Source organism: Desmodus rotundus, chromosome 12 (genome assembly GCF_022682495.2).
Source record: "Desmodus rotundus isolate HL8 chromosome 12, HLdesRot8A.1, whole genome shotgun sequence".
NCBI lineage: Eukaryota > Metazoa > Chordata > Mammalia > Chiroptera > Phyllostomidae > Desmodus > Desmodus rotundus.
In genome coordinates this window covers 67,774,490-67,790,141 of record NC_071398.1, presented here as the reverse complement: position 1 = coordinate 67,790,141, position 15,652 = coordinate 67,774,490, and the positions used below count along the sequence as shown (strand labels likewise).

The following is a 15,652-nucleotide window of genomic DNA, read 5'->3' as shown; positions in this document are numbered from 1 at the left end:
GTCGAGCTGGGAGGCTGGAGTTCTAGGCCGAGGCCAGTCACATCACCCCCAGCCTGGTCTCCGCCCCTATGAGGGTGGGAGCAGATGGCCCCTCGAGTCCCTCCCACATCTGACCTGACTCCCACTAGTAAAGTCTCTGGATTTTCCTCAGTGAAGCTCTCGACTAGATCCCACGAGAACTTTCTTTCCTCCTTTCGAGGTCTGTCCGGAAAAGTCCAGCCATTGTTAACCGGAACAATTTGCACAATGTCAGCGTAACCTGGCAGCCAAGGCGAGTGGACTGGAATGCACACACGTGAACAATGATGACCTCACTGTACTAGTCAGTGGGGGCGGTAGATGCCCTTGAGTGAGCACGTGTACTGTGTGGTCGTCACATTCAAAATGACTGAGAGACTACAGCAGTGAACCTGCATCAGATTTTGCATTAAGCTTGAACATTCCTCTGTGGAAACTATTTGGATGATTCAGAAGGTTGCAGCTACGGGCAACTGGAGACTGGCAGCTTCATCACAACAATGCACCCGCTCATGCCTCACATCTCAGGCAGAGTTTTTGGTGAAACATCAAATCACCCAAGTGACTCAGTCCCCTTACAGCCCAGATTTGGGGCTCTGCAGCTTCTGGCTTTTCCCCAAACTAAAATCACCTTTGAAGGGGAAGAAATTTGAGACCACTGATGAGATTCAGCAAAATATAACAGGGCACGTGATGGCAATTAGGAGAACTGGGTGAGGTCCCAAAGTGTCTACTGTGAAGGGGACTGAGGCGTCATTGTCCTGTATACAATGTTTCTTTTATATTGTGTCTTCAATAAATGTGTCTATTTTTCATAGTGCATGGCTGGACAGACCTCGATCTGGCATTATGCTAGACCCTGTCAGCACAAGGTAAATTCACAGCTGCACCTCTCAAGCTCACAGTGACAGACACAGGGGAACTCCCCATTGCACGTGAGTGGTGTGACCTCAGCGTGCCCAAAGCATGGAAAGCCTAGAGGAAACAGACAGGAGCCACCCTGTCTGGGCTGACGGCCAGCACCAGGTATTCTGAATACCTCCCTAGTTGAACATCAGCCAATGCCCGGGCAGAAAGGGGCCACTGCTGTCTGTCCTACATTCAAGTCCACCGCACTTGGCTCCAAAGAAAAGGATCCCCCTGCCTGGCCACATACTGCCAGCTTTTCAAGACACAATCAATTTCCCTTCCGTGAAACCTTTGCAAACAACCCTGGACTCCCTCACTGCGCCTCCTCTACTTTCTTATCATCTGTCTCACATTTAGACGTCCTCCCTCTGACCTGCGGTTTGCTTTCCTCATCTGTATTTTATGTCTCTATGGCAAAGATTACTTTAATAGCTGATACTCGGTAAAACACCCCGCTGAAAAAATGAATCCCATGTTTAGAGAGGCCCGTGGAAACCTAACCTTACCATTCTCCCCACCCCCACCGTCTTTCCCAAATATCTGCACAGGTCACATGATTGAAAATCCAGCATCAGAAATCCCCCTACAGACTATGGTAAAGAGGACTAGATCTACATATACAGAACACTCAAGAGTTTTCCGAAAAGGGAGAACACGTTGGGAGGGAGCCAGGAGGAAAAAAGGTCAGAAATTGCGAAATCAATGAACAAAACCCAATGGGCACTAGACAAACAGGTCCACGTATGTGTGGGGCCTTCGAAAATAAAGGTGGAGTTCAAACTCATGGGAGAAGGAAGGTCTGTACAATAAATGGCACCAGGAAAAGGTAGTGAACAAGATATTTAATTGCTACCTCGCTCCACATTTTTGAAAATCCAGATGAATTAAATAACTTTTTAAAATACAAGCATTAGAAGAAAATGCGAGGGGATTATGTTTGTGATCTCAGGACGGGAAAGTTTCACAGGCAAGGCGTGAGTCCCAGAAACCACCGAAGAAAATACGCACAAATTTGATTACATTTGAAATTTGAACTTCCGTATGGAAAAGATCCGGTAAACAGAGTTAAAGCCAAGCTTGACAAGGAAGAAACTCTTCGCCACATGTGTAAAAGAACAAAGATTCATCCCCCAAAATAATCAAGGCTTCCTACATATCAATTTCTAACTTAAATGATAGAAAACACAGTTAAAAAAAAACAGCAAAGCTGTAGTAAGTAGGCAATTTATAGAAGAACTAACACAGTGGTCATTAATTGATAAAAAAAAACTTTAAACACTAGACATCAAAGAAATGCGAATTTTAAAGTGTATTTTTGTAGTTACAAAATAGACGTGGGGTTGTCAGGCACAGCATGGGGAACGTAGGGCGGGCACACGCAGGTTTACAGCTGTGAGTACGTGAAACAGATTTATTCTTGTACTGTTATTTAGCAAGTATCGTATCGTCTTCCACGCAAACAACTGTCAACCTATGTTCGTCCCGCCCTCCAGTCCATAATACCGTAGTAACTATGTGTGGTGCCAGGTGGGCACGAGGGTCACCGGGGGATCACTTTGTAGATTGTATAAATGTCTAATCACTATGCTGTATGCCGGAAACTAATGTAAAATGATATTGAATATCAACTGTAATTGAGCAAAGTAAAAAAACAAAGAAGCTACCTTAATGACAGTTTAATGTACCCTTTTTAGTTTACCCCGTTTTCAGATCAGAGTATTACCACCCTTGACATTTTCTCGCGAACCAGTGAGGCACACGTCACTTTAAATTACTTTCACATTATTAAGATGTTCCTTGCCAGACATCTCTGTGAATGGATGTTTTAAATCAAATCAAATCAGGAAACTTCCTAATTTGCCATGGGACGGTAGTAAGGCAAAGTCGTGTATTAGGTTCAGAAGATCAAAACACGATGCTTTCTTTTATTTTTTACTTTAATTTTTTTATCCTCACCAGCAACCTTTTATGTTTACCAGTCGGTGCTCCGTGTGGTAACTTCAGGGATCATATTGGCAAAAAGAAAGTGGACAATACTCGGTGGTGGTGAAAAGGCAGGGAAATAGGAGTGGAAATTACATACCCTTCCTGGAGGGCAATTTCGCAGCACAGCACATTTTCCAGGCATATTCCTTTCCCACCAGCAATGGCACCTTAGGTAATTGGCAGCACAGAGGAAACAGAACCTCCTGTGAAGTGGGCAGTCCAAGACCAGGGGTCAAAGTTCAACTACCAAGAAGTGGGCAGGGACCACCCAAAGAGTCACAGTCATTACCACTTTGCCTCTTTTTCTGGGCCCACATCTCAGGCCCAGTCCTGCTCTGCACATGCTACCCAATCACCCCCTTGAGTCACCCCCAAGGGTCTGGCCTCCTTGAATTCTCTCTCCAAAGCTGCCACCACCCTCCCCAAACCTCGGGCATCTGCTTCTCAGAGAACAGAACAGACTGGCTGTGGGGGCGGACGAAGGCTTCCCAGCTGTCCACTCCATTATTGTAGGCCAAGGACAAGTTCAGGAACAGCAATAGTTTTTCTTTAACCAGCCCAGCCCCTCTCCATGGAAGGATCTCCCTTAGGGAGATTTACCCTGCAGCCTCTCTCTACTTTTCCCTAAGGGTGGTGCCCCTCAAACCAGCTTTCTTAGGAGCCAGGAAGTCTGAAAAGTCTCCACGCAACCCAGCACGGATGCACACTCAGGGCTTGCCCGAACCAAGAGGACAATCTGCCCTTAGAGACTCCCATTCAGCAAACCCTGGTCCCACCCCTGTTGGCCAGAGTTCACTAGCTTCCTAGGCCTCTTACACCCTCCACAACCCCAGCTTCATTCAGCTGCATCATCAGCACATATCTAATGAGAAATGATGCGCCCACCTATCTCCTGCTGATCCCTCAACATACTGGGCACCCTCAGGCACCACCCTCTTCTCAGGCCACATGTCATTCCTCCCAAGCTTTGGCTCCATGCAGCCTGCTGCTCTCCTCTCCTTTCCTCATGTAGAAAACTACAGCCTTTTGCAAATCCTCTGTAATGGGATTCATCCTCAGTTTGCTGTGACCTTTTCTCTCCAGCATCTCCGAGGTCCTCTTTGGCGCTCCCAGGGCGGAGTACAACTCTCTCGCCACTGTTCTCTGCTCTGTGAGTCCGCTATCAGTGTTCGGAGCATCAGCTGGCACAGGCACACCTCCTCCCCACCCCTGCCCCGGCCCCATCCCCCAGCTGCCTCAGCGCTGGAGAACAGCAGGCCCCTGTTCTGCTGGATCGATGGCTGTTCCGGACAAACTGCCAACTCAGCAGTGGAAACCATTCACGTTTCCCAAGTTCACACATCCTTTCTTTCCTAACAAGGACAGGCTTGGCCTTGGGGGCGATGCTAGCATTGCTCATGCGTCTGACTTAAATCATGCAAGAAGTCCAAGAGAATTTCCAGGTCAGTTCCCCAGCCACAAAGGATGCAGGTAGGCACTGTTGTGTACAAGGGATGTGATCCTGATTAAGTTGGGGATTATTTAACTTTTGCAAACTAAATCCTGGCGTACCGTCTGGAAATTCCTACTTTAAATGAGCCTTTCAAAAGACTCTTGCATGGAAATTTATTCCCTTCTTTATCTTTCCTAAAATTCTGAGATAAAGGTGTCACTGTGCTTCCCTAAGTTATTACCAGCATGTAGTAACCCTAAGTTATTACCAGCATGTAGTAACTGGATTCTGACCAGCACTGCTGTTTAATGCAACAGGAGAAAACAAGCCAACACATCACATACGGTGAAGGTATTCTTTCATGAAACCTAAATGTGTGCATGTACACGTGTGTGTGTATGCTGACTCGTGATGTAAAGTGAATTTCTGGTTGTGGGTCCCAGTCACGGTTTAAAAGCCACTGATGTGCGCTCAGAGTTAAATGTTCCCTGCATATTGAAGACATGGCACCTGCCCACAGAGGAGGAGGGCAGTCTCGGTTTTGTGCGTTCAGAACAAGATGCTTTCTCTTGCCAAGTCAGTGTTTTCTAAACGTTTTTGAATTAAGACCCACAGTTAAGAAACGTGAGATTAAATTGTGATTTTAAACTCACACCCCACACACCCCTCTCAACTACACACATAATTGAAACAAATTTCATGACATACTATTAGCCTTGGTATCTCCGCTGCTCTCTGATGTTTCTTATTTTGTTTTTTTAAAATGCTAATCATGACCCATTAAACCGACTTCATTACCCAGTAATGGACTAGCTGTGACTTGCTTCAAGTCTAAAAAGGACCGTTCTGAGGGAGAGAGAGCAAACCATGCCTGCCCGGAATACCAAGTGGGGGCCGAGACCACGCCCGCTTCAGGCCACGTGCTGAACTGAAGCTTCCTTCAGTGTTAACAAAGATTTAAATGGGGGGCGGAAGGCGGGGGCGGGGAGGGAGGGACACTAACGCAGAGGCCTCTGCACGCAGAATAAAAAGGCACAGAGCAGAGAGAAGGACCCTCCAGTGGGCTGCCAAGGAGACTAACCAGCACTCCCAACTGAATGCTTTACAAAAACAGACAGGAAGACTGGGCGCTCCCACACAGCCCAAGGATGCCTGGCAGCGTAGCCAAGAAAACACCCTTTCTGTCCTGCAAGTTCGCAGGGCCTTTACAAAGGCCTCCAGACTGCAGCTCCAGACTCCCAGCATCCACCTGGCCGAACTCCCAACTTCACAGAAGCCTCCACTCCTGCGGAGGCCTCTCGTTCTTCCCAATTCCGTACTTACCCCTCCCTGGTTCTTCTCAATCCTGCAGTTACCCCTCCGTGGCCCATCTCCCCCCAACCCCAATCCCCATAAAATCTCAAACTTCCATAAGAAAGCCACAAAGCCCCCAAGGGAAGGCCACTCCCCCACTCCAGTGATCTGGTGGAGGTCGTTGATACTATCCATACAAAAGAGGAGGTGAAGAACGTGAGGAGCTCTGTCTCACCTAGACCTACCCTGCTCCTTAGGTCAGAACCTGGGCCCTTGCCCCCACCCCGTCCAGGCTGATCGCCCCTTCTCTCCACTTTTTCAGCGGGCGGATCAAGCAGAGGCTGGGCTGCTGCTGCATGGTCTCATTTTCCACTCATCTGGTCAATCGTCTCGATCGCCGCCTGGCCAGGCTCCCTAACTCGCCTACAAGCTTCCTGAAGGCAAGGACCGGTCAGGTACTTCTCTGAGTACAGGACAGGGTGGATATGGGGCCGGGGATTGGGGGGAAGAGTCCATGGAGCAACCCAGCAGCAGATACAATGGCAGAGAAGGCTGCAGACAGTGCTGAGGACCATGCGGTAGCGGAGGAAATAACAGTAGCTGCCTCTTTAGGGGGAGCGAAGGGTGGAAGGGGTGGATCCATGCTGAAGCTGGTTGAGGCTGGTAGGAGGCTACACTGCGGGGTGTGGAAGTTGGGGGGTGCGGGGTAGACACCCAAGTGCTAGGAGTATAGAACTGCAGGAGCTGGAGTGAAGAGTTCACAAAACAAGTGACATTCACTGGATGCAGCCACCAAATCTCACAGGGCCCTTACAACCAAGGCAGATTAAGACTGGAAGACGACTGAGCTATTTCTCTATCACGACAGAGATACGTTCCTTAGAAAGATTTGCTAAGAAACAGTATATCAATTTCCTAGGGGCTCCTGGGATGGATTCTAGTCCAGTCTTGTCATTCCTGACCAGCGATGAGGCCAAGGCGAGGCCATCTGCCGGGCCACGTGCGGAGGCCAAGCCTGGACCTCCACGGCGGCGGCGGCCGCGTGGGCGGCCCGGGAAACTCTGGCGCCCCCAGCCCGCGCGTTGCCTACGAGCTACCAGGAGGCGAAGGGGCGGTGAAAACTCGCAGCGGTCTTGCGTCAGACGAGAAGCGGGTACGTTTGCTGCCTTTTCTGCAGCTTCTCCAGCTGCCACGAGACAGGCTGGGACTCGGCCAGCGCCGCCCCACCCCCCGCGGGGAAGGCTTGACTCCGCGGGGCGATCCAGGGCTCAGTCGGGGTAGAATCGCGGGCCCCAGCGCCGGAAGCCACTTTGGCGCGCCTCCCCCGGTGCCCCAGCGCGCGGGGCCCAGCTGCCAGGGCCACTGCGCACCAAGGCGCTGGGGAGCCGCGCTGGCATCCCGCGGGCAGCTTGCAGGACCCGTTGGAGCAGCCTACACGTTGCACTGCTCGCGGGTGGCAAGCCAACGTGAAAAGCGCGGTTGCAAACTCAACGGAAAGTTTACATTCTGCAGCTGGCTGCCGTTTGTTCCTCCCTCTGTCTCCCCCTCCCCCAACCCCCAAATCAGGAGGCCCCAGGACCAACTGATACCCGCGATGGGGAGTGGGGGTGGGGCGCGCTGGCCGGGGCGCAGCTGCCAGCCTGCCTCCGCGGAGGATGCTTGTCTTCCTCCCGCTCGCATTACCTGCAGCTCGGCAATCAGTTCCTCTTTGCTCATGTTCTGCTTCTCCACCACCTGCAGCCCTCCATCTTGCAGGATCTTCCGGCAGCAAGGGTCCAGGCTATCACTGATGAGCACTTTCCGTAGATTTGCAAAGGCCATTGCTGGAGCCAGCCTCGGAATCGACCGCCCTCGCAGCGCAGAAACACCTAAGCCCAGGAGCTCGCGACCGCCAGGCTGGAGTAACTGGGCGGGACTCACGATCTCCCGCTCCCCCTTTATCTCCCCCTTCTGCTCCTACCGCTCCTTTTGATTGGACAGAAATGCTCCAACTCGCGATGGCTCCGCCTTCTCCTCGAGGTTCTCAGCCTTCAGTTCCCCTCCCATTTTATTATTCTCCGGCATTGAATTTCTCAATCTCAGCCAAAACCCTTCCCTGCACCTGGTGAGCATATAGAAGCACGTTTTACGCTGACTAGCTGATTTATATCTGAAGTGAACTGAGAAAGATTCCTTCTCACTGAGAGCAATGTTTCACCTTCACCTCTTTCCTCCTAAGGACTCATTCATGAATTCCTGAACAGCGTTTATTCCTGAACACCTAGCACGGTGCCTTGCACCCATTATGTGCAAGGCACCGTGCTAGGTGTTGAAGGGGGCTGGAACGTTAAAGAGACGTAGCCCCTTTCCTCCGGCGGCCAAACATCTGAGAGCACTAAAGCCATAGGAAACAGTTTCTAAGAACTCACAGAGCAGTGATTAATTCCAAGAGAATGATGCAATGAGAATCCTGAGTTTAAAAAATGCAAGGACCTGGTGAATTTAGACAGAATGTTTGTTCTGTCAAGTTGATTATTCTCCTCGTCCTCCACTTCCTCTCTGATAATAAAAATGAAGAGAAGAAAAATGGTATGTCCGTATGTCAGTATGTCTGGACTAATGTACACGCTGATGGAGGAGGCACTTCCCAGCTCCTGACTTTCTGTCTAAGCCCCACAAGCGTGCTCTCCTGTGCCCCACTTTGTAGGAATATTGGAGAATTCCAGTGTTGGATTATTTCTCTTTTTCATAATGTACTTCAGTTATAATTGACATACAGTGTTCTGTCAGTTTCAGGTGTACGACACAGCGATTCAACATTTATATATCTCACCTTGCAGAGCGACCGCCACAAGTCTAGTAACCATCTGTCGCCTTAATTATTATGATGTTTTTTATTCTATTTCCTATGCTTTACATTATGTCCTGGTATCTTATTTTATAACTGGAAGTTTGTACTTCTTAATGCCCTTCCTCTTTCCTACCCCTCCTCTCTGGGGACCAGGAATTTGTTCAGGTTTGGATTACTTAAGGCCATCTAGGATGAGAAGCAGAATCGGGGGTGCTCATGGACGGCTGGCCCAGTTAACTGCTGTGGGCCACTGTTCTGCACCATTCAAAATCAAGCGTAGACCCTTATCCTAGAGAAGTACACAACATCAGTACTATAAAGGAATAAATGGACTGACAGTTCCTAGGCAGAAATCGGATTTGAGACCAAAGGCTCCCAGCGGGAAAGATCATTTGCTATCTTGTTTACTTGTTTGGGTGATTTCTTGTTCCCACATTCCAGCACTTGGGAGTTTTCCACTTCTCTTCCTCTCAGGAGGGGGCCAGCAGCCCTGGGGGTGCTGGGGACACACACTAGACCCAGAGCTGGAGGCTAAGGATGGGACTTGGGAAGCACCCATTTTTGTTACTTTCATTCAACCCCTCCCACAACTCACCCTCTGCTTCCATTCAAGGTAGAGTCTAAACCCAGCTCTCTCTAAGCTATAACCTAACCCCTCTACCCTTGGATACTATCGAAGTCACACCCCAGAAGACCTTCCACATCTGTCACCGAGGCATTATTTTCTTTCTTTTTTAAATTTATTTATTTTTAGAGAGAGGGGAAAGGAGGGGAAGGGAGGGAGGAAGAGAGGGAGAGAAACTTGGGTGTGTAAGAGATACATCTATCCAGTTGCCTCTCACACTCTCCCAAACTGGGCACCTGGCCTGCAACCCAGGCATGTGCCCTGACTGGGAATGGAACTGGCGACCCTTTGGTTCACAGGCCGGTGCTCAATCCACTGAGCCACACCAGCCAGGGCTGTTCCTTTATTATTTATGCCACATGATGAAGGATACTTCTAAACCCATTAAGAAAAACAGTTAACAGATAAGAGTCAATTTCCAGGTGGAAAGGAGGGTGTGTGATAATTTTTACCATCAATAAGTCAGAAATGTTCTCAAATTTCTGTAGCATTATTTTCAAGTTATCTCACAGTACCTTGTATAACATATGCGAACGGTTCATGTCCTGTTCCCCTGCCCCCATTAAATCAGAGATGCAGCTTTGTAACCCTCTAATAGTGCCCAGCATGGTGGTTTCCATGTTGTGGAGATTCAGAAGAGATTTCATTCACACATCAACTTACTGAACGTCTACTACGTGCCAGGTACCATGTCTTAATACTGGGCATGTAGTGACGCATGAGACACATCTCTTTCCTCAGAAAGAAAGAAAAACAACATTTAAAGTATAGCATTAGAACTATAAGGAGGGATGTGCTGAAGTGCTTTGGGAGGAAGAAGGAGAGCCCCCCTCCCCCACCCCAGCACAGCTTAGGGGCACCAGGCAGGCTCCTCCCTGCAAGGCTGCTTCTGAGCTGACACTTTGGTGCTCCCTGAAGACAACCACACTGAGAGGCTAGAGGATATGGAGCTAAGTAAAACTTAATCTGCCTTCAAACTGCTCTTCAAATTGCCTGGCCTTGAGAGCAGAAGAGGAAGTAGCCAAGTGGAGAAGAAGTGACGTTTACAAAGGCCCAGAAATGTAAAGAATTGCAAGGGGAGCAGATGAGACTGCAGAGGGGCCAGGGGCTGCCCCTGAAGGAACTTGCCCTGAGAGGGAGTTTAAACTTGACTCTAAACTTCACTCCGAGGTGCTGAGTAATTTTTTAGAAGTGATATGATTAAATCAGCCGGCTGAGCCCTGATATTGCTAATGTAAAGAGTATCCCTCCCCCCGACATAAGCCCCCAACAATCACCTCTATTCCCAACATCTATTGCAAGGTGAGGGTTTTACTTTTCTGATTGAGGGTGGGCGCAGGGGAAATATTCTCCCTCTTGCTGTGTTGTTCTCTCCTTCCATAAAACAGGAACTTCGGCCCCCTTGGAAGTATTAGGAACACAGTTCTCCTTTTTCTCCAGACTCCTCACTCCTCCCCCTCCCCTGGCCCCAGCCCCTAGGGAACTGTTCTGATGAGTGAGTCTGGGGGGAAGGTCTTTGTAGGAGCCCAGGCCAGCCTCTTCTCTGCTGGTGCAGGAAGCCCACAAACAATATGCACCCTCCTGCTTCCAGGTGTGTGGGGACCCCACCAGGCCAGGCCAGCTGCTCGCCTGTGGAGGATAAGGTTCGTGGGGGAGGGAGGAGCCCGAGAAGCAGGAATCCCATTTTTTCAACACTGAGCCCGCCTGTAATCTCCAAACCCACATCAAGAGGAACAAAACAGATTTTGAGAGGTAGGTGAATTGTTATCTGGAGAACAGGCGCCTGTGGATTTGAATTCCAGCTTCTCAAGTTACTCATAGCGTGACCTTGGGCAAATTACATTGCTTCTCTAAGCCGAAGTTTTCTTCTTGATCATGTGGGACTAACAGTAGGATAGCGCTTACTTCGTAAGGTTGTTGTGGGGGTGAAATCAGGCAAAGCACGCCAGTGAGGGCCGTCTACGGTTGCCTGGCCCTCATTCGTTCGTTGGTTCAGTCAGTCTGTCAGGCGACACTGTGTCCTGAGAGCTGGTGACTGCCAGGCACCGCTCAGGGTGCTGGGAATGCAGCCTTGAACCAGAGAAGCACGGTTGACGACAGAAAGTGACTGTCACCAATTCCTGTTGGTGACAGAATATAACTAAATAAATGAAAAGTGGAACAAGGTAATCTCAGGGTGTGATAAGTATAATGAAGAATACAAAACAAAGTGACATAATGGAGAGGATGGGGAGCAGGGGCGTGAATTTTAGACTTCATCATCAGGGAAGACCTTTCCAAGAAGATTATTTGTGTTGAGACTGAAATAAGGAGCCAGTTACGTACAAACACTAAAGCAGGAGCATTCCAGGCAAAGGGAAAGCAGAACGAGTCTGGCACATTCAAGGACCTTGCCCACAAATATTTCTGTAAGACTTTGTGCGTGCCAGGTCAATGTCGGGCCCTGGGATGCAGATGCTGAACAAGTCACATGAGGTCCCCAGGGTTGGCAACACCAGCATCACTCCACCAAGGCAAGGGGTTTAGATTTTGTTCTGAGGGGGATGGGAAACCACTGAAGGGGCAAGGAGGGGCAGGTATCACCTGAGTGTAAATCACTTTACAGGAACACACTCACAAGGCTCCTTTCCCAGTGTTTTTATCACTATGATAATGATGACAATGGAAATGACTAGCAGAGTTGGGTCTCTTGTTCCGCACCTGAAGCAACTCAGCAAGGCACTCTCTGAACTTGACAAGGCAACTCTGTGCATCTAATACAACTCAATGGGCCCCAACTGGTGGAGCTCAGTGGATTGTGTGTTGTGCTGTGAAGCTAAAGGTGGTCAGTTCAATTCCAGGTTGGAGCACATGCCTGGGTTCGGGGTTCAGTCCCCAGTCAGGTGCTTACGAGAGGCAGCTGATCAATGTTTCTCTCCTCTTTCTCCCTCCTTTCCCCTCTCTCTAAAAATAAATACATAAAATCTTTTAAAAAAATCAATGAATAATGGATGAAGTTAACCACCTAAGAAAGTAACCCATCCTGAGGGAAGGTAAATGCTGGACAAAGGAGTTTGGGGCACCACCAAATCAAACTAAGGGAAGCAGAATACTGTTTCATCCAAATATATTGGATGTCAAAAAGAAAATAATTGATACAATCAATTGTATTCTGATTTCCCAGCAGGAAGAATATATTATAGAAAGGCTGGGCTGCCTGTTCAAGAAGTGGATCCAGGCGAGTCCTGGCTGTTACCCAGCACCGTTCCAGCAGAAAGGGAGTAACACAGGGCAGGTGACGGACAGGTCATCAGCGAGATGTGCTTTGACGTGGTACAGGGAGGATTCACCAAATGTTATCGTGTCTGTACAAAACATACCTCTTCAGATTGTGCGATTCCCTTTCGTTACCATTCTTCTGAGTAATCTACATCCAGATACTCTGATACCAGGTACCGGCTGCCGGGTGGGCCTGTTCTCTCCAGACCTTGTCCTCTTTAAGTCCTAGGGCAGAAGGAGAGACAGGCAGAAGTGGAAAGGCTGTTTTTGAAGGGCCCCTGTCCACAGGGACATGCTGTCAAGCGACACGGGGAGAGGGAAGTGAATATTAATGTCACCGTCACTAGACAGGAAATGCCCCTGGTTATGAGGGAGCATTCAGGTTTGTGCCCTGGTCTCCTGGGAGCGAGGCTGGCGGTAGTCTTTGAAATTCGGATCCAATTCGGATCCACACCGGGACCCTGATAAAATCGCACTGTGAATTCTCTGACCTGGGAATGGCGCCTGAGCCCCTGCCTTGGGAGTCCAGTCTGCAGAAAGCTTCCCTCTTCAATCTCCAGCTCTCCCTCCTTACCGTCAACGGCAGTGTCTCAAAAGCTGTGTAAGTCCTGAGCGCCGTAGGAATCTGATGGAAGAAGGGCCTACAAGCCAGGAATGCAGGTGGCTTCTAGCTACTGGAAAAGGCAAGAAAATGGATTCTTCCCCAGAGCCTCCAGAAGGACACTTTGACTTTATAGCCCTGTGACACCGGTCTCAGATTTCTGAACTCTAGAACTCAAAGAGAATAAATGCGTATTGCTTTAAGCTGCCATATTGTGACACTTTGGTATTACAGTGACAGAAATCTACTATACTCGGGACCATGCAAGATAAAAAGAACAAAATTTTATCCAGGACAGAGAGATTAAGTAGCAGTGAAACAGACAATTTTAGGAGACACGAAGGGTAGAAGGAACATGAATGGACCCACTCCCAACCTTGCCTCTAATTAACCATGGAGTTTACATTAAAACAAACACACCAACCCCTGGGTAGTCCTGGTTAAGAATTGTTAAAAAAGAAAAACCAAAATTTAACCGAGTTAATTAGACGATCCAATTGGCTCTATTAAGTGATTCATGAGTAGGGCAGCATCCCATTTAGCCATTAGGAGTGTGTGTGGAGAAGCTGTACAAATGGAAGGTGTTTATAGGAAGAAGAGTGAGGCAAGGGAGCTATTAACAAAAGAAAAGAAAGGATCACTTCTAGACCAGGACATCTTTGGGGGCGGAGACCAGGGAAGGGTTTTCGTGAAGCAGCCTGCCTCTTCCTTCTGTGGGAACGGAGAGGGCCCATGTGACTCATTATCTCACTGGTGCTTGAGCAGAGAATTCCAGACTGGTTGGTTGAAATTTTGTTTCTGCAAGAGATTGAAACAGCAGTTAGGTCAGATAGTAGCTCCAGGTTTGGTACCTTGGGCTTTAGCACAAGTGATGCCATTTCGGGCCTGTGGTTTTCTCTTTGACAGTGCCAACTGAAAAAAAAAAAAAAATCAACTAGCTGTTTCATCCCCAGAAAGAATGTATTCAGAAAAAAGAAACGTTTGCAACCCAATGCGTGCAGATATGGCAAGCCACGTGCATTCTCTGCCTGCATGCCAAGCAGGAGGGGTATTTACAGAAGGGAAAAGAAAGTTAAGGGAAGGGGAATTTAGAGCCATAGATCTTTATTACAAACATAGAGTTCTCCCTGTAGGGTCCTCACATGCAGCATTCATACCATTACACAGAGTTCGAGGCTTCCACAAGCCCCAGCTCCTCCCATAGGCCCTCCCAACTGATTGTTTGCCTGAAGTCCCCCTGGCCTTTATCAATAAATAGCCTAAAGTGAGAGACAGGACAGATGGGACCAGAAATTGCTCCCAACTGTCCCCTCACTGCTTACTCCTCAAGCATCTATTTCCTGGAGTGATTATTGATTAAGGATGCCTGAGACCAGAGAGGAGAGACAGAAAATGAGGGATGATACACTGCCCACCCCCAACCACTTCAAAGGGCTGGATTTTGAGCCATGGAGTGTGGCACTATAGGCAAAATATTAAAGAGCTATTTGAGGGTGGTGACCCTGGGTCCCGGGGAATGCTGTTCTAGCGCACTCAGGTGGTAGAGACACAGGGTGGGGGAGGGACAGGGATGCATTGTCCCCACTCCTTACTCATTCTTTCCACAAACACTGGATCATTGAGCAACTATGACATGCCAGGAGGTGTTTGGGTCCTGATTTCAGGGAGTTTACTGTTAGTGGAGGTAACAAGATTTAACTGAAATCTAGGCCAAATGTTATAGAGAACTGGTACTGTGAGATTCTTGAATGAGAACTTAATCAAGACCTGGGGGCTGGGGGAGGAAGGGGAGCAAGAAGGATTCTTTGAGGGAGTGAAGCTGCAGATGGTATCTGAAGAAAGAATAGATGTGAACTTGGCTCTTAGAGCCTTTCAGGGGAGAGAGACTAAATGGAAAAGGGAAAGAATGCTCCACACAGGAACAGTGAGTGCAGATCCTTTAGGGGTGTTGGGGGTGGGGGAGACAGCATGGCCTGTTGGTGAAGCTGAATGAAGAAGGCCCTTTGGCTGCATCACTGGCAGGGATTGTGCCGTCATCACGGTGAGCACCAGCAGAGCAGCAGGAGGGAGGCAGACACATGCAGCCCTGTTGGCATGTGGGGCAAGAACCACGGAGGCAGCCTTTCACTATTAATGTCATGTAAGAACATGGAAGGCACGTGTGTGTAAAAGGATCTTCTGTGGCTTGAAGTGCAGTCCCCAGACACACCTTTGAAGACTGAAGCACAGTGATCCATGCCGAGAGGAGATGCAGCTGGGTCTCCTCATGCCCCCCGGGCCTTGGGCAAGGCTGAGAGGGGACAGGACCCTGGCGCTGTCACTCCTTCAGTGGTTGTCATGTATACAGGAAGTGGAACTCAGGACAAAATGGGCATCTCTAAGTAGACACCAGACAGAATGTTTCATCCCGTTTCATCTCCCATCATTAGCAAAATGAATCAGAGAGACCTGTGGAAGACAGAGGTACGTTCCTGCAAAAGCCTGAGCTCGAGCTGCTCTAACAAAATGCCATAGACTGGGTGCTGGAAGTCCAAGATCACGGTGCCAGCGTGACCAAGTTTTTGGTGAAGGCCTTCTTCCTGGTTTGCAAATGGTTTCTTGCTGGTCTTCATATGGCAGAGAGAGAGACACAGACAAAGAGAGAGAAAGAGAGAGACACAAAGAGACAGACAGAGAGAGAGAACTCTGGTCCCTTAATCC

At 48.9% G+C, this 15,652-nt stretch overlaps 1 protein-coding gene across 1 annotated transcript in view; it reads right to left on the bottom strand.

Moving 5' to 3' along the window:
* Positions 1-7,589, bottom strand: part of PHGDH (phosphoglycerate dehydrogenase) — a 34,144-nt gene extending 26,555 nt beyond the window's left edge. The window contains exon 1 of the mRNA XM_053914834.2: positions 7,322-7,589. Within this exon, the coding sequence (XP_053770809.1) occupies positions 7,322-7,459 (138 nt within the window). The 5' untranslated portion in view covers positions 7,460-7,589. The remainder of the gene's footprint in view (positions 1-7,321) is intronic.
* Positions 7,590-15,652: the final 8,063 nt, after the last annotated feature.